Consider the following 21,837-nt stretch of genomic DNA (forward strand, 5'->3'; position numbering starts at 1 on the left):
ATCGCGGAATGTAGTAACTAAACACGCATCTTCGACACGATCACACAGTATAAGTAAGATTCTCTTTATAATTAATAGCATTTGTGCCTTTATTAGATATATCAGTAATTTAATTCCAACTCAGCTGATTAGTCATCGATTTTTTAAATCTATTAATCTAAGTATAGATTTCAAGGTAATTATGTAAATTTTCACAATATAGTCTCTTTGTTCATTTCTTTTCTTTTTTTTTTTTTCTTTTTATATTTTCGGAAGTAGGAAATAGGTGTACAGGGTTTAAGATCTTTCATAGAAAATATGAAATTTAAGTCGCAAACTAATTTATTGTATCACATTGGACCTGTAATATAACAAATTGTGGGTGAAAAATAAGTTTATTGGTTTAGAATACCTTATTCCTGAATATCTATGAAAAGCAGTGTCACAACCTTTAACAAGAGTATATTTAATTCCTCCTGCCCATTACATCTATGTGTACGTACAGTACAGTAACAAGAATATTTCAATGCAAAACAAAAAATACTTAAGGAACTTTGTACACATACTTTCCAATTTGATAATTACAAACGTATTAAAATAAATAATAAGATATATGTATGTTTGACTGCACGTATAAGTTACTTGTTTCGGTACTGTAAGCACATGCAATAACATTTAAATACTATCTATAACTATCAAATGTATTACAACTTATGGTGTGGGAGCAATACGCGGTATTCCATTATGTGCCATAAAAACAAGCAAGTGTATGTAAGCATCAACAGATGTATTGATGTGAGAATACCCCTTTACTCTCACTTAAGATGCACGTAATGCCATTTATCGACTGAAATCAAATAGCAAAATATTTTAATAGCAATCATTTAATATCAATGTATACAATACATATAACAATCAACAACACATATAGAGAATAAGTAAATAACGAAACTTTTTTAGAATTAATATCTTGAATGTGTTTATAATTTATGTTGTAGTAGTTCAATGAAGTAAAATTTATTAACTGTAAATAAATCAAGGCTGCGTGTTATTTGAAGTTAATTAAATAATTGACACAAACAAACGAATATTTGTAACTTACCAATCGGATCTATTGCTTGAGCCTCCAATGTTCCTGGAGCCTTCTCTAGTATTTCTTCTGCAGCCTCTGGAGTTATTTTGAAGGGACTGCCTATCACGGTTGTATTAGTGCTGTGCAAATTGTTTTTATTTGTGTAATTTAATGTCTGAAATGAATATTTTTGTTCGAATAAAATATTTGGGGAATTTACAAACCATGCAATTCCTCCTGCAGGAGCTTCTCGTTTAATGAGATTCTGCCAATGTTGATTTACTTCATCTACTATATGCAAAGCAAAGTCTCTTGGTTTTGCCTCCCCATTAAATGCAAATTGATTCTCTGGTTTACCATCTGGTATCTTATAAATCTTGAACCATTCAATTGTAGCTTTCATTAGACCAGGATAAAGCTTTTCGATATCAGATACATCTGTAAAAAATATCATAAATTGCTAAATAAATCAGAGTATGATTAATCTAATCATCAGCTGTAGAATCTTAATCTTACCATTCATTTGATCTGCCAAGGGGTCATTGACATCGATAACAATAATCTTCCAATCAGTTTCACCTAAAATTAGTAAAAATAAGATAACATATCTGAAAAAATAATTCTTAATTATTTATTCAATATTACACACCTTCATCAATGAGAGCAACACAACCCAAAATTTTTACCTTCAAGATCTCTCCTCTTTTGGCAATCTAATGACAAGAAGCATTTTATTAAGTGCAAAGTAAAATTTCTCATTAATTGACTTTTGAGAAAAATTCCTTACCCTATATCCTATTTCAAGGACATCAATGGGATCATTATCTCCTTTACACTCAGTAGCTTTATCCATGACGTCTGGATTTTCCCATGTCTGTTTAAAAAGCATTATTTCTTGTGACTACTTTATATTGCAAAATGCCTTACAAATTTATTTATCAAAATATTTAAATAAAAGAGAAAAAGTTAATAGAGAGTATATATAAAACTAAATAGAGAAAAATTGAGCATTGTACAATAACCACTACAGATAATATGGTCTTGAACCCAGACTAAGAGTTTACATAAGCTATGATAAGACATTGTTCACACACTTGAGTGAATGTGCATGGATAGAAAAATGTATATATGTCTACACCACGCAATCATCATTCATTTTACTTCAGATTAGAGCTAATAAAATTGATGATATCATTTTATAACCATTAGAGAATGTCACAGAAGGGGAAATGCATCATCTTTATCATATTGTAATTACAAATCTCTTTGTACTCTAATTCCTCATATTGATAACCTAATACTTTGATAATAGTTTCATCAGAGGATTAAACTACCTGTGGTAAAGCCCCATAGTTCCATATGTATCCATGATGAGGAAAACAGTTGGCAACGTATCTCAATTTGCCCTTTTTAACATCTTGCTTGATAGGATTTAATGTTTCTTTAAGATTGATCTCCATCTTTGCATTTGTCCATCTTGGTATCTCAACAACCATATTCACTATTTTATTAGCTTCATCAGCATAAAGTGGAATGTCATGCATGGGTGAAATTGGACCAGTATCATTTCCTATAATACATATAGCACATAACTTGTATATAGAAATATATTTCTTCATAAATCTGATTTTCTTTTTACAAGAGCAAGTATTCAAAAAAATACTGTAAAAAAAAATTAAAGTTTAGAAACAAGGATCTGATATATATAAATAAAATGCGCTAGGGAGTATTGGGGGAATTTAAACTGATATTAAAAGATGATAGACTTGATTTTCCAATTTTAACAGAGGAATTACGTCATACGTAATAACATAATAAATAAAAATCATAGACAAGCGTACAATTTTTTGCGCAACACGTATTGAAAAAATGAAGACGAACGCGCAAACCTCAAACTTGAAGTACCTTCAAACGGATCACCTTCAATAATCAAAATATCAAATAGAATTGAAATAACACTAGTAAAAATAGGAATGAACTATAAACATATGCGACAAATAGGAAACCGAATATTTTTCTCTCACTGAAAGCATCCGATCCTTTCACCAAAGCTAAATATCACGTTCATATTACGCGGAACTCGTTCCTATTGAAATGACGAAACTCCTATTCTAAGAATGTAAATACGTTCAGAAAAACATTGGTTTTTTCATACATTAAGATGAAAAAAATGCGTACGAAAAAGTAACATGTTATGTACACACGTTCGAAGAAACGTGTTCCACACTCAGTGTGTGAAAATATGCAGTTTCAATATTCAAGTTGAAAATGATACAAAATATAAGAGTCATGTTATGAAGAACACGAGGTCGTACGATGATATGTTCAAAAATTTTAGTGAAGTATCCGATGACGACATATTAACGGTCGTTGAGACAGTCGAAAGATCACGGTTTAGCTTTAAGGTTATGTTATTCCATACTTACTGAAATATATTCTGTAATCAGTGCTGTTCGGTGCACCCCTTTCGATCGTGGTGTATGACATTTTCTTTACGTATTTTTCAAACAGAGAACACAGTCGTGACTTACTAACAGTACCGGTCACTGCTAATCTGAACGGAGTAGCAAGTTTATTTAAACTGCGGCAACGTAACACGTGCGACGTTATCAACGACATCCTGACATCTAACGTCTATATTACGTAGCAGGATTTCTTTTGTGATAAAGTTCTGCTAATCTATTATCACTAAAATATTTTTTTTACCTCGAAGACAATGGAATGGTAGCGATCAATTTCAATAGAAGTTTTACAATATCGCGGTATATTTTTTACTTATATATCACTCTAAATTGATATTAATATCGACTACAATAGATGTGAAATTTCAATCTGTGATCTTTTAAACGGCGAATCAGATATAATGATAATCGGTAGTGAATAGCATCAATGAATTTTTCGTGGTCATAGTCCATAGATAATCTCTAATGCATTAAACGTAAAATACTTATTGTTATAGATAGCTGTACAAACGCACCTAGTTCAATGATATTTTGATTATCCCGCCCCTTAATCATCTATTTAAATGTAGTTTTAATTCCTACTACTATCACCAGTGTCAGAATCTTATTCTACGCTCAGTCGGTAACATTGAAAATGACAAAAAAAAGGTCGGTTGCAGGTGATCGTAATACAGAAAAATATGTTACCGCAGCCTCGTCTGTACATTTTTGTATCTATGAACATACATGTCTTACATACGTGTCTACATTCTCTATTATTGCGAAAGCTCCTTAGTGATTTATCAACTATGACAGTGTTTTCCTATGAACATTGAAACGTTCAAGGCGATACAAAAGTAATGCACGTCACGTACACATGTATCTACATGCAATAACATACGAACAGATTTAACAGTATAAACTTTTTTATTTATCATTATAGTTTGGGAATTAAAGTGTTTTGTAAGTATGTGTAATCTCTCACTATACCTTTACCTCAATGGAAAGTTCTCTTACATCTAATTAAAAATGCAGAAAGGGAATATTTAACTGCAAAGTGATAAAAACTTTGAGGCTGCACGTGATTGCCTGAATATACAGAGAGATTTTAACGAATAAAAAATAGTTTTGGAAGATGGGAGACTTATCTTGTCTTTTATGCGCTCCCTGTGTCCGAACTTCCAGAAGCTCTCTATCTTATGAAGTATTTTAGATTATTCCGAAATTTGGTATGTACATACAAGAAGTATACGTTCTACGTGGAATATTTAATCAGGCTCTTGATATATCAGAAAGAAAATTTATAGAAACTTTGCAAAAGTTGATTTATTATTACCAAAATTAATAGAAATTTAATTAATGTTCATTTATCACCTTTGTTAGGTCGCGTAACACTCTACCTGGACCGGGCCACACACCGCGGACAAGATGGCAACCAGATGTCTTCGGATACTTACTGCGTACCCTCAATAGTCTCAAGTCGCGAGAATTGATTGTAATTTCAACAAATAAATAAAAAAAAAAAATAGTCTCAAGTACCCTCCATAAATCTCAGGAATTTCCTAGTCGAGGTCCTTCAAACCGAACAAACATCTATTTTCCGAATCATTTCTAAAGACCATTGTCTACTACGGCTTGACAAGGGAAAGTTAGTTTTTCTAACGTACGATGCAACTTTCCTCCTACTAACCACTTTCTATCGAGGGCGGCTAAGACCCTTCCTAGTCCACCGACCTTCGTTTAACCAATTAACAACGAAGCCTATTCCCTCACTCTCCTAACTAAAATCGTCACCAACAAATCCGATGGTCCCGTGCGCTAGACACACCCATCCTTAGCTTTTCTCCGAGACAGCATCGTCTCCGAACGTCACTGATTTTCTATCCTTCGAACAGTCAACATCCTTCGACCGGGTTTACACCCGAAAATCAGTCACTCACTCATCTTATACATACGCACCAGCGTAACTATCTTCTTTACAAGTTGTTAGAATAAACGGGATTTATAACTTACTATACAGTGTTACATTCATTTTGTGTTACACCGAAGTTGTTGGATTGTGAAAACATATAATAACCTGTTAGTGGCAGCGTTATCTTCAATTTAACTACCCCGATTGTAATATCGTAGAATAGATTTGAATTAGAGATCGGTTGAAAATAGAAAAAAAACCGTGTACGTCGTCCTCCTGTGGTTCGTTTACATTTAAGAACGCCTATGTGACTAAAGTCACCTAGTTCTTACAGAGATATGAGAAAAACAAGAAACAACGTTCGAGCAGAAGGACGGTTTCGTGTTTCAAGGGCGGACGATCGAGAAATCAGAGTATGCGAGTCGAAAAGCGAGTGTGTTGCGAAAGTCAGAGGTAATTGAGTCGTTGAAGAGTAGAGTCGTTAGAGGTTTCGAGTTGTCGAAGAGTAGAGTCGTTAGAGGTTTCGAGTCGTCGAAGAGTAGAGTCGTGAGAATTGATAGAGTTGTTAGAGAGAGAGTGTGTGTGTGTTAGATTCGTTGTGACAAGAGTGATCAAATAACTGTAAAGTTATTTGATATAGATACGAGTATTGCATTTAGTTCCGTTAAATAAATATCGTTCTCTGTCCAATTTATATCTGTATATTCAGTTTAATATTAATAAATTGTAAGTAATCGGAAAAAAATTTCTATCCTTATTTTTCGATATTACACTATTATCCCAAAAGAAATAAGGGATCGAACGATTCGCGGCGTCGATTAGCAAATCGTAACGGGAATTTACGACTCCCGTTGGCGCGCTTCTTCGAGATCGTGTCTCCCCGCGAACGTGCGAAAACAACCTTTACATATCTAAGTTGTGCAGATTTGACGTGCGTAAGAAATTAGTGTCGTTTCAAAGTTACATCACATGCATTTTAAGGCTATAATTCTTGACGTACAAAGCAATATAAATTTGAGCTGTCTCTTATCTCCACAATAAGAAAATCTAACTTTACTTTTCGTATACGAAAAATGATATTTATATAACATTAATAATCGTATTATTGCATCGCTTGGAGAATGAAGTCAAGGTACGATGTGACCCTAGTGTAAACGCCAGGATATCCAGCTGCGGCGCACTTAAAGCCATAAGACACAACACCTATTTGATAGAAGGTGAATTTTTTTGGTAGCATCAGTGGTCCCCCGCTGTCACCCTGAAACGGTCGTTACATTTTTAATCAAGGTTACTGAAATATTTCAATCGAAATATATTGAAATTATACTTATATACAGTAATAATCTATTATTAATTTATGTATTGAAATATTCCAATTTTTAATGTATATGTTATATGTATTTTGAAAAAAGCTAAGATTAGAAGGAATTAGATTAAATACCATAATGATGTGTGAGAAATGGGCAAAACTATTAAATTGTGTTTATCTATTTTTCTTAATGTTTAAGACGTCAATTTGATGTTGATTCGAATAGACGTGTTTTCAGACATTGTATAATTTATGGTAAAGCTGTTATTTAATTACTTGACAAGCATCCTTTCCGCCCTGAGTGTATCCGGCGCATAATACGTTATCAGTGACATGTGCAGTAGCAAATCTGGCATAAGAGTTCTTGCATTCGGTGTTGCTAACCACTGGCACTTGTACTTCCATTAAATCATCACTACCGGGTCCATCTGCAAAGAAAATGAGAAAGGTATTTAAGACGGGAACTATTTCATTTTATTGGAGAATTGGTATCACTTACGATGTCCTACTGATCCCCATCCAGCAATGAAGGGGTAATAGCGCTCGAAGTTGTTGTTTCGAAGGTTATCCTCTACGGGAAGACAAATGGGATATACGTACTCTGAAAAATAAGGCAATAAGTGATAGTGAGCGAAACGAATGAGGAAAAGTATAAGAAAGAATTCAACATATTTTATGCTAATAAATATAGGCAACTTAACAATATTTGAAGACTTACCTGAAAATTGCACCTGCTCCACCAATTTAAGAATGGCAATATCATGTTTGGTTACCCCGGAAATATAATCAGGATGTATTATTTTAGATTCGATTTCTATTTGAACAGGATGCGCTCCGTCGTCATTTCGTACTAGATTTAAGTCACCGATACGAACCACGTACAATTCATTGATTTCTGCACAATGTGCTGCGGTTAAAACATGCCTAGACGATATCAGGGAACCTCCGCACTTCCATAGTGGTTCAAGAACTGGGTTTCTGGGATAATGAAAACCTAATGCAGCAATCCATGGCCAAGCGCCTAAAACGCAATAGTCATAGTTGTGAATATACATAATTTTTTCTCACATAATGAGTAACAATTATTATTACCTATTCGATATTCGATCATACAGCAGACGATAAGTACATAGGTACAAATACTCTCAAATAGAGATTTGATAAAGACAGAAATTAAATTTTTATTCCAGTGGAATACAAGTTATTAAATAATTCTATATAATTTCTATTTGAACTATACTGAACTATAAAGTTCAAACGTGCAATTTCTGCCCTAACAGTTTTTGATCTCTATCCATATTATTACTCCTATATCAATTTTTTATTTCAAGCAAAAAGATATTCTTCCTAACATGAAATAAAAGAAAGAAATAATTCAAGTTAATAAGTAGAGTTACTACCGATAAAATCATAGCATTATTATTCAGTCTAATTGAAATGTACATTGATGTGCTGTTTAGTGTCTTCAAAGTTCATGCTTCGTAACAAATCGCTTATTATTAATTGGAAAGAAAGACGTAAAACGTACCAAGTTCAGCTGGTTTACCACCGACCACCCTGGTATGAGAGACGTTGCTAAAACCACATTGTGGTGGACGCAAAGGCCCATACTCGTTTTCTACCAAAATTCCTCTGTCCTCCCTGCTTTGTTCGTTCGGACAACAAACGATCGGATTATTATTCTCGTATTTGCACACTGATCGCCTCAGAAAATCGGCAGCTGCTTGGCCCTGTGTCTGCAGCATTTCCAGCAGTGGTTTACATACTCTGATGCCAAGACACTTGCCTGTTTGATTGTTCGGCGTGGTACATTCTGGATCAAACAATTTTAAAATGATACATTTATAAAAAAAGAAATTATTATAACTAAGAAATTGACAATAGAGTGACGAGTTAATTCGTCTTTTCTGATTAACTTGTTAAATAAAATTTGTAATAATAATGTGTATATATATATTACATAATATTAACCGTTACTGTTGATACTTCGTTCACGTCGTATACAATTGGATTACGTGTTTCTCCTAGAATTAACAATATAGTTACATTGCGGATACTTCATTCGTCTTCGTAAGTTTAGCACGACATAGTTATTAGCACGATGACAATACAAAAATAGAAAATATGAAATCATCATATAGCATATAGCAAATCGGCATATAAGCATGTAGTATATTTTTGGAATATCCTTGAATTATATTTAACTTCATTAGATATTAAATAAAAGGCTTCGAGGATTATACAAATGTGAATTTCTGCATAATGTTCTCTTGTGTCGTTACTTTTACATGCACGTTAAATCTTAAAACCTCGGAATAACGTAATCATAAACATTCTTGCCACGCTCAAAACGCTTATGTTAATTCTCATGAAGTAATGTTATCATCGGATGGTTTCTCAGAACCTACAGCGAAGGATACGTATTTGCCTTTGTGTAAACTTCGTTGCGCAATTTCCTGTGCAAGATACAGGCTACATTCCCGAACGAATTTGAAATTAGCAATATTGAAGCGCGGTACTCGGAAAGACGAATGTACATGGATAATTGTATGCACTAATCAACGATACGGTTATAATTGCATGCTTGATAGAAAAATATCATGGTGAAATTGATATGATTTCATGGAAACGCGTCTAACTTGGTATCTCGAAAGTATCTTAAGCAAACTAATTAGCGTGCCTGTTATGTCTTTTAAAATGTAAATTAACATGTAACAAAGAAACCTTCATCAATTTGATTCGCTTCAAACTGCGCAAATAAGTAGCATAAATAATATTTGTGATAGATTTGGCATCAATTCCATGTTTCCTTTAATATTTGCCTTTAGAAAGTCCGATTCGTTTCACGATTATACAAATTACTAAAAAAATGTCTATATTAGTAATTTATTTATTTTGCATTAATCGTGACATGTTAGTTGCATTATGTTATATGTAAACTACCACAGAGGAAAAATGATAATCTTTCAGTTATTAGTTTTCTGATTTTAATGTCATTTTATGAGTACTTTAACACGAGGTACTTGTAAATGAAAACAACCAATTAGGTCTAAGAACATAAGCTTGTTACCAAGACTCTTATTAAATTGAACAAGCTTTTCAAAAATCGAACGTGTATATTAACGCGAACTTATTATTTCACTGATTTGACTGATTTGACTGATTTGACTGACATCCGAAATTAGTGAGATCATATGAAATTTTGCTTTTCGCGGTTCGGTGTATAAGAACGCGTCACCCATTGCTCAACTTTCGATATAAAAAGCGGATCAAGTCTACCGGATTATCCTACAGACACGCATTAATTCGTAAGAGTTAGTCATCATCTGGATAATAATTATCTGAAGAAACTTTCAACGTGAAAATATAAAATTTTCATTGATTACATATTGCGTTCGCCATAATTGAAAAAATGGTAAACCTTCGATCTCATCTTTCTAATACACATTTTCTTTACCTCGTGATAAATAAATTCTTGGAAATTTAGGAAAATTTTCAGTGATCATTTTAAGGAATTTGACAAATTTCCAACGAGACTATGTGACACCGTTAGGTAAAAGTGATTCAAATGTAGTAGCGATATTAAACGAGAAATCTATAAAGGTGTCATTAGAAATTCTAAGAATGTCTCTGCATCTTTATCTTAGGTATTACGCCAATAGTTTTCATTACCGTGATGTAATATTTATCATGCTTATTTTGTACGTAAAACGAATCGTTGGAATATTCCCGAAGCTAACGAAGCATTTCCCAAAAGTTAAACCGAAGAAATTAACGCGAATAGTTAAGTGAAATTTTTCCATTAACTTCCTGACCAACCGGCAAATAAAAAATCATAAAAATTGTTTCAATGTGTTGAGGTCTCGCATAACTTCTTTTTTCATTGACGATTACCAAACAGGTAAAATTTCGAAATTGTACGAAGGCCAGGTGACCAGATCGCATTGGAATTTGAAGTGCATGGAAAAAGACAACTCGAAGTACAAACCTTGAGCTGACGCCACGTGAACTAATGGATGCAGAAAAGCAATTAACGCCAAACATCGGAACAGCATCTTGGAGCCCGTCATTGTTCTGAAATAAAAGAAGCGACGAATTAAAAAGACGCAGGACTAATAATAATAAAGGAAACTTAGTTCGTATTATAAATTGAATTTACATCAGAAAAGAAGTACGATCAAGCGAAACAGATCGTAGAAATGACAAATATCATCGATATACGTTTCAGTGTAATTTCACTTTTGAAAATTATTTAGTTTAATACGATCGTATTCATCGCTCTGAAACTTTCATTTGTGCAAATTACTAAAAAGCAGCATAGTACTCTTAGTAAAATTAACGTTGATTTTTGTTGAGTTAGTAAGATGACTACAAGGAACTTAGAGAGGAAGTACAAATAGGGAAATCAATAATTTCAGATGACTTTTAATAGAAAAATCTGGATACTTGTAAATATCAAAACACGTTTCTATACGTACACAAGAAGATTCAGAGATTTATATCAAAATTCTCTACATAACTTCGAATCTTATTATGTTTCGATTCCTACTTACCAGACTAGTTTTGGAAAAAAGATACGATTGTACTGACTTCCAAGTACCTATTTATACCATCACCTTGTCCTTTCACTTACAATTGTATATTATACGGTATATTTAGTTGCACACTATAAGCCGATAAACCCAGTACTAAAATTTATAAAATAAAACTAACGTGCTAACAGAAATAAAAACTTAACACATCACATAAAAGTTACTTGCACGATAAAAACTGCTTGCTCGTGTGGCACGTGCAACTTTAATTGAACTCAAAAGTAATTGATCTGTAGGCACGAAATTATCAGAAACCAATCACGGTAAATCTTACGAACATTCTACTTACACACTTGATGGCTAACTGAGAGATGCCAGTCAACGATGCTCACTTTTACGAATATTTTGTAACGCTTCGACAATGATACTTCACGCTGACGCTATCATACGCTAATAGTATATGGTACCTCCTTGTATATAGTATTTACGCACTCGAGAGAGATTGTCATTTCGTTATCCCTTCTTCGGCATTCAACCTCCTCTTTATTATATCCCTACCATGGATGCTCCGTATTTTCTTACGAATATTTCGATGGAATTTCCTTTGTTGCCACATTCGGGGAATCGAGGATATCTTACGATGCCATTAATCAAAACATTCTTAGTTATAGTTCACGATAATCAGATTATTTATATCATAAATTGAAAAGCCTGTGCCGCATAACACGTTATTTAGGACGCATTTGCATAGCTAGTTTTCAGAAAGCTGGGGATATACGAATTATTAAAAACGTAAAGGAATATTTCGTTGCCATTCTGGGAATCTTTATATTCCATATAAACGTAATAGATCTTTAATATATTCTGTACATCATCAATATAAGTTTTAATCATGCTGTTTGAATTTAAATCTTCTTACTTTTCTATTTTTGTGCTGCGTCTTTTTAATTTCTCTATCTTTCTGTGTTTTCGGAAAAATTACTTGAAAGATTAAGAATTGCTTGCCTTATTTTATTTTCGATTAGTTAGGATTTGATTATTCCAGGTAAGGTTTATTATTTATAACAGGTTTTATCACTTGTTTATTATTTAGGAGTTTGTTATTTTAGGATTAGTACCTTGTAGGATTTCTTATCCTTCGAGTTTCTCTTTCAGATATCTAGGTCTATTTCAAGATGTTTTATTACATTAGGATTATTTATTCGATTAAGATAATTTAAGAGTTTCACAATGTACAAAGAAATAATCGCGTGAAATTTAGATTTATGCTTTAAACGTATTAAACACGCGGTAATTCCAATGTCTATAGCCTCGAACGTGTTCTGATTAGTTGTATCATTGTCTGTGACATTGAAATCACAAAAATCCATTGCAAGTGTGCTGTCATGCAATGTGGATGTAATTGGGTTTTTTGGGTATTTCCTGTATCATCTGATTTGTACAGTACTATTTTAACGCAAGGACCGGAAATTATATATTTCCCGTCCATTATTTGAATCGTTGTGAAGTGTAACGAATTATATTCGATTCGAGGAGATGTTAATGAATTACCCATTTCATATGTAATTACATGGAAATAAAAATCATTGCAAAAATAATTGATCTAATGACAACGGAATTTCCAATATTTTTTTGTTTCGTCACGTCTTTTTCATAATATATCTTTTATAGGTACGTGATTTATTAATCGTTCGAATGGAAATAATTATTCGTATAATATTCAAATGATTCTAGCCATAAAATAAATTAAAACGATACCTGTAATGCAATCTGCGTATGACGTCAACCTCGATCTATGCTTATACAAGAAATTTTATCAATCAATGACTAGATATACAATAATCAAATATTATAAAATTTCCCGAAAACCTTTAGGTGTTAATATTAAGGTGTTAATATCTTTAATATTTGCAAGTTATTGTTTAGCGCTAATTAGTTGGAATGTAACAAGTGGTGTACCAGAATTGAGATAATTAAGCCACACGAACAATCTTATTTAGATCTTTTTAATTTTTTAATTCTCTTTTGCTCTAATACTTCGTAAAATTAATCTTCATTAGCTACTACACTTCATAGAATAACAAGAGATAATTTTTCTTATATAACGTTTCATTCATAAAATCTATCATTAAAGTATATCTTCATAAAAATATCATTCCATACTAACGGTATATTTGGTGTCATACGAGATAACAGTTATCAGTGATGACATATGTAACTTTATAAAGATATCTCGTTTTATTATATATCAAAAGAATGAGTACTTGCTGCTATATTTCAGATGAAAAAAAGGAGGCAATGATTTTACAGTAAAATCGTTCGTTTACAACTGATTCATTTACATTTCATGATAATACTGTGCATTCTGAATATGCTATGATTTGGTTTAAAATAATAAATAGTCCATTCTTGCATACTATTGCTCCAGTTTTACTTGTATTCCGATATTGGTATAAATAGAAAGACAATTAATGTCGTTCGAGTCTATTTTCGGATCATTTATATTACGTTTAATCCATATAGTTATTATATGAGACATAGTATCATAAAATTTGGAAGAATAAAACGTTCGTACAGGAAGTACATTTTATAAGAACTCCAACAAATCTGCGTGTGCACCTAAAATACATAATATCCTATAAAATTTAATATATTTCTTTAATTTTTAATACATACATGAGTTAGTAGTTCTAAATTATGTATCATCCTACCTGTGATATTACACTTTTCCTTATAATATCATCACTCAAGTGAACAACATTAAGATCATGTAAACCGTGTCATCCTATCTTACTGTGAAGATACTTAGTTATGTTATCTAACATTATAAAAATATCATCAAATTCAAGTCCTTTTATTCACATCACATGGCCACGATGATCTGGTTCTTCGTTATATAATGTTCTAAAATTTGTTGTATATATAGGATGTACAAACCGTCATATCAATGTATTAGTTCTTCCTTCCCAAGGGACAGTTTCATTAAAATTCTGATAGAATTAAAAATTAATTATTAATATTCTAACAATCATATATGTTAAATACATTATAGTCAACGATATATACCTGAGCGAATATAGGGGTGATTCCTTGATAATTATAAATGTCATCAGCCCACATCATTGTGCCACTTCTTTGTACTCCAGCCTCTAGATTAACAGCCTAAACAAACATACAAAATTTTATAGAAGCTGTACAAAATATAGTATATATGCGCAATATTGAAGCGTTCAAGGGGATATAAAGGTAATGTACATCACATACACGTGTACTTTCATGCAACAAAATACAATTAGATTTAATAGTACAAGCTCTTTTATTCATCATAATAGATTGGAAATTTAAGTGTCTTACGAGGGTGAGTAAAAAGTTACCCGCTCTATCGGTGTAGAATTTATTTTAAGCAATTGTCAAAAAAGACATACATCATTTCTTGACATAATCACTCAATTTCTGTATACACTTTGTCCATTTGCCGAAGGACCTTCGTATTTTCTCATTAAAAAATGTTTTGGGCTGAGCTGCGAACCACGAATGCATCGTCGTCTTCACCTTTTCATCAGCTTTTTCGGCATCCACCTCGCACAAACTTTTTAAAACCCAAATCTGTCGTGCATTATTGCATAAGCAGAGCCGTGGCTGATTTGCAAATGATTTGCCACATTATCGAGTGTCACTCGTCTATTCCATAGAGCATAAGTTCATGAGCACGTTCAATGTTGTCATCGTGGATGTGGACGGGCGTCCAGCTGTTTTTTCATAACATTTGTGCGATCTTCTTTGAACTTTTGTGCCCATTCAAACACATTTCGTGACAAAACACTTTCTCCATAATGTGCATTAAATCTTTGATAAATATAGGCATCAAACATAGCCTCCGACCACAAGAAACGAATCACAGCATCCTGCACTGTTTTCCTGCAAATCACCATTGCAAAGCGCCATTACTCGCGCAACGGTCACAAACGAATTGACGTAACACAATGAAACCTACGCAGCAGCACTGAACAGATATTGACGTCATACGAAGAGTGCAGATGGGTCAATACGGTCGACAGAAGTTTTAACTATCTGGAGTGCGGATAAATTTTTACTGAGAGTCGTATAGGAATCTGTAATCTGTAAGTATACCTTTGGCTGAATGGAAATTTCTCTTACATATAGTCAAAAATGCAGAAACAGTGTATTGAATTGGAAAGTGATAAAAAATAAGTGAAATTTCGAGGTTGCATGTGATTGCATGAGTACACAGGATGTTTTTAGCGAATAAAAAATAATTTTGAAAGACACGAGACTTATCTTGTATTTTATGCACTCTCTGTGTCCGAATTTCCAGAAGCTCTCTATCTTATGAAGTGTTTTAGATTAGCCGGAAAATTTTGTATGTACATACAAGAAGTATACGATCTAAGTGGAATATTCCATTATTCTCTTGATACAACAGAAACGAAATTTACAGAACTTCTCAGAAAGTTGGTTTATTATTACCAAATTAATAGAATTAATATACGTTTATCATCTTTACATACCTAAGTCGTGGAGGTTTATCGTGCGTAAAAAATTAGTGTCGTTTCAAAGTTACATTTCGTACATTTTAAGCCTATAATTTGTAACGTACAAAACAATGTAAATTTGAGCTGTTTCTTATCTCCACAATAAGAAAATACAACATTACATTTTTTACACAATGATATTTATGGAACAGTAATATCATATTATTGCATCGCTTGGAGAATGAAGTCAAGGTACGATGTGACCCTAGTGTAAACGCTGGGATACCCAGCTGTGCCGCACTTATAAGCATAAGAGCATTAAATACGCATTATAAATAAGCATTAAATACGAGGTTAATTCATGTTGTATCAGCAGTGGTCCGCCGCGGTCAGCCTGAAAGGATCGTTAAATTTTTAATCAAAGATACTGAAATATATCAATCGTATTGTATTGAAATTATACTTATATACAGTAATAATCTTCTATTGATTTGTGTATTGAAATACTCCAATTTATAATGTACATGTTATATGTATTTTGAGCAAAACTAAGATTAGAAGGAAATTAGATTAAATACCATAATGAGGTGTGAGAAGTGGGCAAAACTATTAAATTGTGTTTATCTATTATTTCTAATGTTTAAGACGTCGATTTGATGTTAATTCGAATTGACGTGTCTTCAGATACCGTATAGTTTGTAGTAACTCTGTAACTTAATTACCGTACAAGAATCCTTTCCATCCTGAGCATGTTCGGCGCATATTATACCATCAGTGATATCAGGTGCATTAGGAAATTTGGAATAAGCTATTTTGCATTCGGCGTTCTTAATCACTGGCATTTGTACTTCCATTAATGCATTACGTTGTGGTCGTCCTACGAAGAAAATAAGAAAGATATTTAAGACTGGAACTGTTTAATTTTATTATAAAATTGATATCACTTACTATATCTTAATGCTCCCCATCCAGCAACAAGGGGGTTATAGCCGACGAAGTTTTTATTTCGTAGGGACTCCTCAATGGGGAGACAAATGGGATGTATGTACTCTGAAAAATAAGAAAACAAATGAAAGTGAAGGAAATGAATGACGAAAAGTATAAGAAAGTTTAAGTATAAGTACATGTTTTATGATACAATATGTGTGTACGGTAAGAAATTTTAGGAAACGATTCTCCATTAATACTCAATAGCATATACTCAACAATATTTGAGGACTTACTCGAAAATGGCACCTCCTCCACCAATCTAAGAATGACAATATCATGATTGTGTATATTGGGAGTATAATCAGGGTGTATTAGTTTAGATTCGAATCCCATTTGAATAGGATGCGCTCCGTCGTCATTCTCATTTAGGTTTAAGTCTCCGATACGAACCACATACAAGTCACTGCGTATTGCACAATGTGCTGCGGTCAAAACATGCCTAGCCGATATCAGGGAACCTCCGCATTTCCATTCTGGTTCAGTATATCTGGGTTTCGGGGATTACGAAAACCTAATGCAGCGATCCATGGCCAAGCGCTTAAAATACAATAGTCATAGTTGTGAATATACATAATTTTTTCTCACATACTGAGTAACAACGATTATTACCTATTCGATATTCGATCATACAGCAGACGATAAGTACATAGGTACAAATACTCTCAAATAGAGATTTGATAAAGACAGAAATTAAATTTTTATTCCAGTGGAATACAAATTATTAAATAATTCTATATAATTTCTATTTGAACCATACTGAACTATAAAGTTCAAACGTGTAATTTCTGCCCTAACAGTTTTTGATCTCTATCCATATTATTACTCCTATATCAATTTTTTATTTCAAGCAAAAAGATACTCTTTCTAACATGAAGTAAAAGAAAGAAATAATTCAAGTTAATAAGTAGAGTTACTACCGATAAAATCATAGCATTATTATTCAGTCTAATTGAAATGTACATTGATGTGCTGTTTAGTGTCTTCAAAGCTCATGCTTCGTAACAAATCTTATTATTAATTGGAAAGAAAGACGTAAAACGTATCAAGTTCAGCTGGTTTACCATCGACCACCCTGGTATGAGAGACGTTGCTAAAACCACAGTATGGTGGTCGCAAAGCCTTATACTTATACACAGTTTTTATTAAAATTTCTCTCTTCTCTTTGTTTGGATCGTTCGGACAGCAAACGATCGTAACATTGCCCTGGTATCTGCACACTGATCGTCTATAAAAATCGGTGGCTGTACGGTACTGTATCTGCCATATTTCTTGCAGAGGTTTACATTTTCTGTAGTCAAGGCACCTGCCTTCTTGATTGTCCGGTGTGGTACATTCTGGATCAAACAATTTTAAAACATTCATACAGTTCAAAGATGCGTAAGAAAGCGACACCGATTACTCAACTTTCGAAGTAAAAAGCCGATCAAGTCCACCGGATTGCCCTACAGACACGTATTAATCCGTAAGAGTTAGTCATCATGTTGATAATAATTATCTAAAGAAACTCACGTGAAAATATAAAATTTTAATTGATTAGATATTGTGTTAGCCATACTTAAGAAAGAAAATGAAAATGAATGAAATGAAAGAAAAGGACTACCTTCAACCTCATTTTTTAAATAAACACTTTGTCAGTTTTGCGGTAAATAAATTCTTAGGAATTCAGGACAGTTTTTAGTGAATCATTTTGTTTCGACCGTTCGCGGAGAGACGCGATCGCGAGATAGCACGTCAACGAGAGTTGTAAGTTCCCGTTACGATTAAATAATCGACGCCACGAACTGATCGATCCCCTTATTTCGATTATGATAATAAGGGTAGTTCAATGAAATTCCACAGAATTAACACAAATAAATTAATGTTTATTTCAACAACTTATTAACTAGAAAGATATAAATGGAACAAAAAAAATGTAATTGCGTTTTGGTTGATAAGTAATGCGCGACATATCAGATGTGTAGACGGTTCGACTTCTCGAAAAGTTCTGAACGCCTTTCGATTTTTTTCGTTTTTTCTGGAAGGCGACCCCAACTACGTTCGGATCACGCCACATTCTTTTACGCGAGGTAAAATAACGGCCACGAGTCGACGTTTCTGGAAGTCACCCTGCTTAATGAACCATGCGCTTGCCACTACAATGTTTGTTTGCCGGGCAGACGCGACGGTCCGTCTGCGATATTATAGTGCCGCGATCGATAGTTAAGAATATGACCTATGGTAAGCCGCATGGCGTAACATTCTCCCCCCGTTGAGAGGGTACCGATCAAACTAGCGAGGTGTGGTTGAAGTTCCCATCTTACTTCGTCTCGGTGGCTAGTTGTTCGGGTTTCTCGAGATCGGGTTGAATTGGCTGTGGGACAAGCCTTTTGACGCCCCGATCCAAAGTGCTTTTTGCCGTCTGAACTGTAGCTGCCCGGATGACACCATCGGCGCCTGGATGAACCTTGATAACTCGGCCCAGAGGCCAATGCATGGAGGGAACGTTGTCCTCTCTGAGGATGACGATTGTGCCCTTTTGGATGCTGTGTCCACCCTTGCTCCATTTATTGCGGTTGGTTAGCTCGTTCAAATACTCCTTATGCCAGCGGTTCCAAAAATGTTGTTTAAGCTGTTGGATATGCTGCCATTTGGAGAGTCGGTTCGATGGAATGTCTCTGAAATCTCGATCACGTAAGCACATTAATGAATCGCCAATGAGGAAATGTCCGGGAGTGAGGGCTAGGAGATCATTTGGATCGGTGGAGATAGAAGTTAGAGGGCGGGAATTGAGGACTGCTTCTATTTCTATGATAAGAGTATTACGGTGTTAAGCTCATATGTTTCTGTTTCTCCACTCGCGCTACGCCATAATATCCTTTGATATTTCCGATCCTCTGGTCGTACGAGGAATTGCCGATACATTTTCTCGATGTCGCCAGTGAGTACGTACTGATGAGCGCGGAATCTAATTAATATACAAAATAAATCTTCCTGTAACTTGGGTCCTGTGTAAAGTGTATCGTTTAGGGAGGTTCCAGTAGTGCTTGGTGCCGATCCGTCGAAAACTACACGGAGTTTGGTGGTTTGACTCGATGCTTTGGTCACGCCATGATGGGGTAAATAGTATCCGTTGTCGTCGGAGTGGTTGACATTGACCTTCGTCATGTGTCCCAATACTTATTCCTGTTACCGTGATTTTTGTATAAATATATTTTTTAAGATACTAATAATTAGGTACTTATAAATTAGTATTATCAATTATTTTGCATTTATAATTCCGCCTCTAGTATAAGCGTTAATTGAAAACTAACTTTATGTTTCAAAAGTACTAGCAAAGTCGTTGAGTAACAAGCCACTGATGCTAACACAAATAGCATTGTCGTAATTAAATATTTCTAAATATTCATTTTTCATTTTGAACCTGTAGAAACAATTTATTATATATACTATTAGCTAAGTAATTGCGTATTTAATTAAGTCGAAATATAAAACTTAGTTATTTTAATAATTTAAAAAATAAAAAACTGACAAACATTTCAATTTAATTTATGGTTGGAACAAAAGACAGTTATTTTTCATTAATTGAAATATTGCAATGCCGAGTACTTTCGAAAATACGCCGAGAGTATTCCTGATGGTGAAACGAGCGTTGCTTCATCGAACGCAGCTAAAGAAAACAACATCTATGTAGTTGGTGGTACGATGCCTGAAATAGAGGGCGCTAAATTGTACAATACCTGTACTGTTTGGGGTCCCGATGGAACTTTGATAGCAAAACACCGAAAGGTAAGTAATATATTCCTTTATGGCTTTGAATTTGAAAATATTGGGGTGAAGAAAGTGACTCTATCTAGGAATAATTGAGGAATATACATATGTACATACGTATACTATAACCAATTCTATAATTTACGGTTTATAAAATACGTTATGATACGGGAAACGCCCATTTTTGTTGTAATGTGTAATATAAATTTTTCACATACTTAAAATATTATTATACTTATTTTTTCTCCTTTTTAAGCATTATTAAATGATAAGATTTTTTAATAAAAGAAAGTGATGAAAACGCTGTCAGTTATTAAATAAAAAATAATTAAAGTTTAGGAGTTGGTAACTTTGATATTAAATTACAAAAGTTTCAGCAATAGAATTAGCGACTACATTTTTATGTTATTAGGTACATCTATTCGACATCGACATTCCTAATAAGATTACTTTTCGAGAGAGTGATTCACTCAGTCCTGGTAACTCCCTAACGACGTTCGATGTGAAGGGCTGCAAAATAGGTATTGGCATTTACTATGATATTAGATTCGAGGAAATGGCACGCATTTATCGGAACAAAGGTACAGTAACTTAATCGATCAATACTTAACTAGCAAAAAATTAAATATCTTTCTTAAATATATTCTATATAAAATTAATATAATCTGTAACTCTGTATAAAAAGAAGCTTAATTTAAAAAACCAGTATATTTGCTGAAAATGAAACAAATAAAAGAATTAAAAGCACAATAAGAGGACTGTCCTCGCATGTTCAGAAATGATGGAATGTGAACCGTGCAACTACGAAGTTAATTGGTATTCGGTGGCTTCATATTTCCTGCTTCTCTGGGTTAGGTTGCCAAATGCTGATATATCCAGCGGCATTCAATATGACCACTGGACCACTGCACTGGTCATTACTTCAGCGTTCCAGAGCGAATGATAATCGATTATACGTTGCCTGCATATCACCGGCTCGTGTTCCTTAAGCAAGTTACGTCGCATGGGGACATACACAGTTGACCAATCCCTGGGGAAAGATTCTTTACGATTTGGAAACTCAAGAGAATATGGCAGTCACCGATATCAGAAAAAAAAAAATATGAGGCATACTATATAAGATTGTCATCGATTTAAAATCAAAGTATGAAAAGGATACCCTGGAGAGAGTAAAACACAGAATCATTCCAACTAAACATTCAGATCGTACCGACACCTAGGTATCGTCTTACAATTAAATCTCGGTCTCGAATGGATTAAAATGAAATACATACTTGCAGCTTCAACATCTTCAATATCGAGGAGATTCAAACTTTACAAATAAATGTAAATTGCGATGTAAAACAAAGCGATGTAAAAAAG

General features: G+C 33.7%; 2 protein-coding genes and 1 pseudogene across 4 annotated transcripts; all 3 read right to left on the reverse strand.

Moving 5' to 3' along the window:
• Nucleotides 1-355: 355 nt before the first annotated feature.
• LOC117240383 (inorganic pyrophosphatase) lies at nucleotides 356-3,718 on the reverse strand. Its single transcript, XM_033506399.1, has 8 exons — nucleotides 3,478-3,718; nucleotides 2,386-2,621; nucleotides 1,839-1,925; nucleotides 1,701-1,764; nucleotides 1,568-1,630; nucleotides 1,276-1,489; nucleotides 1,082-1,191; nucleotides 356-826 (listed from the first exon to the last, which is right to left on the reverse strand). The coding sequence occupies exons 1-8, from the start codon at nucleotides 3,668-3,670 to the stop codon at nucleotides 795-797; spliced, it is 999 nt and encodes a 332-aa protein (XP_033362290.1). The 5' UTR covers nucleotides 3,671-3,718; the 3' UTR covers nucleotides 356-794.
• Nucleotides 3,719-6,303: 2,585 nt separating this feature from the next.
• Nucleotides 6,304-11,748, reverse strand: LOC117240375 (venom serine protease Bi-VSP). Of its 3 annotated transcripts, none has more exons than XM_033506386.1 (7): nucleotides 11,595-11,748; nucleotides 10,702-10,787; nucleotides 8,242-8,526; nucleotides 7,432-7,734; nucleotides 7,213-7,314; nucleotides 6,990-7,141; nucleotides 6,304-6,662 (listed from the first exon to the last, which is right to left on the reverse strand). In XM_033506386.1, exons 2-7 carry the CDS (start codon nucleotides 10,781-10,783, stop codon nucleotides 6,507-6,509), a joined length of 1,080 nt encoding a protein of 359 aa, XP_033362277.1. In that variant the 5' UTR covers nucleotides 10,784-10,787; nucleotides 11,595-11,748; the 3' UTR covers nucleotides 6,304-6,506. The 3 variants fall into 3 exon arrangements, with proteins under 3 accessions (XP_033362277.1, XP_033362276.1, XP_033362275.1); XM_033506385.1 differs by having other exon boundaries at nucleotides 11,584-11,748; XM_033506384.1 differs by having other exon boundaries at nucleotides 11,267-11,748.
• A 4,165-nt stretch (nucleotides 11,749-15,913) lies between these two features.
• Nucleotides 15,914-18,057, reverse strand: LOC117240376 (annotated as a pseudogene).
• Between the last annotated feature and the right edge of the window lie 3,780 nt (nucleotides 18,058-21,837).

The sequence above is a fragment of the Bombus vosnesenskii genome, unplaced genomic scaffold (genome assembly GCF_011952255.1).
Source record: "Bombus vosnesenskii isolate JDL3184/JDL3185 unplaced genomic scaffold, Bvos_JDL3184-5_v1.1 scf7180000014621, whole genome shotgun sequence".
NCBI classification, from domain to species: domain Eukaryota; kingdom Metazoa; phylum Arthropoda; class Insecta; order Hymenoptera; family Apidae; genus Bombus; species Bombus vosnesenskii.

Coding starts and splice junctions, on each gene's coding strand:
- LOC117240383 (XM_033506399.1), bottom strand. CDS start 3,670: ATGTCGTTGATAACGTCGCACGTGTTACGTTGCCGCAGTTTAAATAAA. Junction 2,622..3,477: donor TGATTACAGAATATATTTCA/GTAAGTATGGAA, acceptor TATGTATTATAG/GAAATGATACTGGTCCAATT. Junction 1,926..2,385: donor ACTATGGGGCTTTACCACAG/GTAGTTTAATCC, acceptor CTTTTTAAACAG/ACATGGGAAAATCCAGACGT.
- LOC117240375 (XM_033506386.1), bottom strand. CDS start 10,783: ATGACGGGCTCCAAGATGCTGTTCCGATGTTTGGCGTTAATTGCTTTT. Junction 7,142..7,212: donor ATGGGGATCAGTAGGACATC/GTAAGTGATACC, acceptor TTTTCTTTGCAG/ATGGACCCGGTAGTGATGAT. Junction 6,663..6,989: donor GCGGAAAGGATGCTTGTCAA/GTAATTAAATAA, acceptor CGACCGTTTCAG/GGTGACAGCGGGGGACCACT.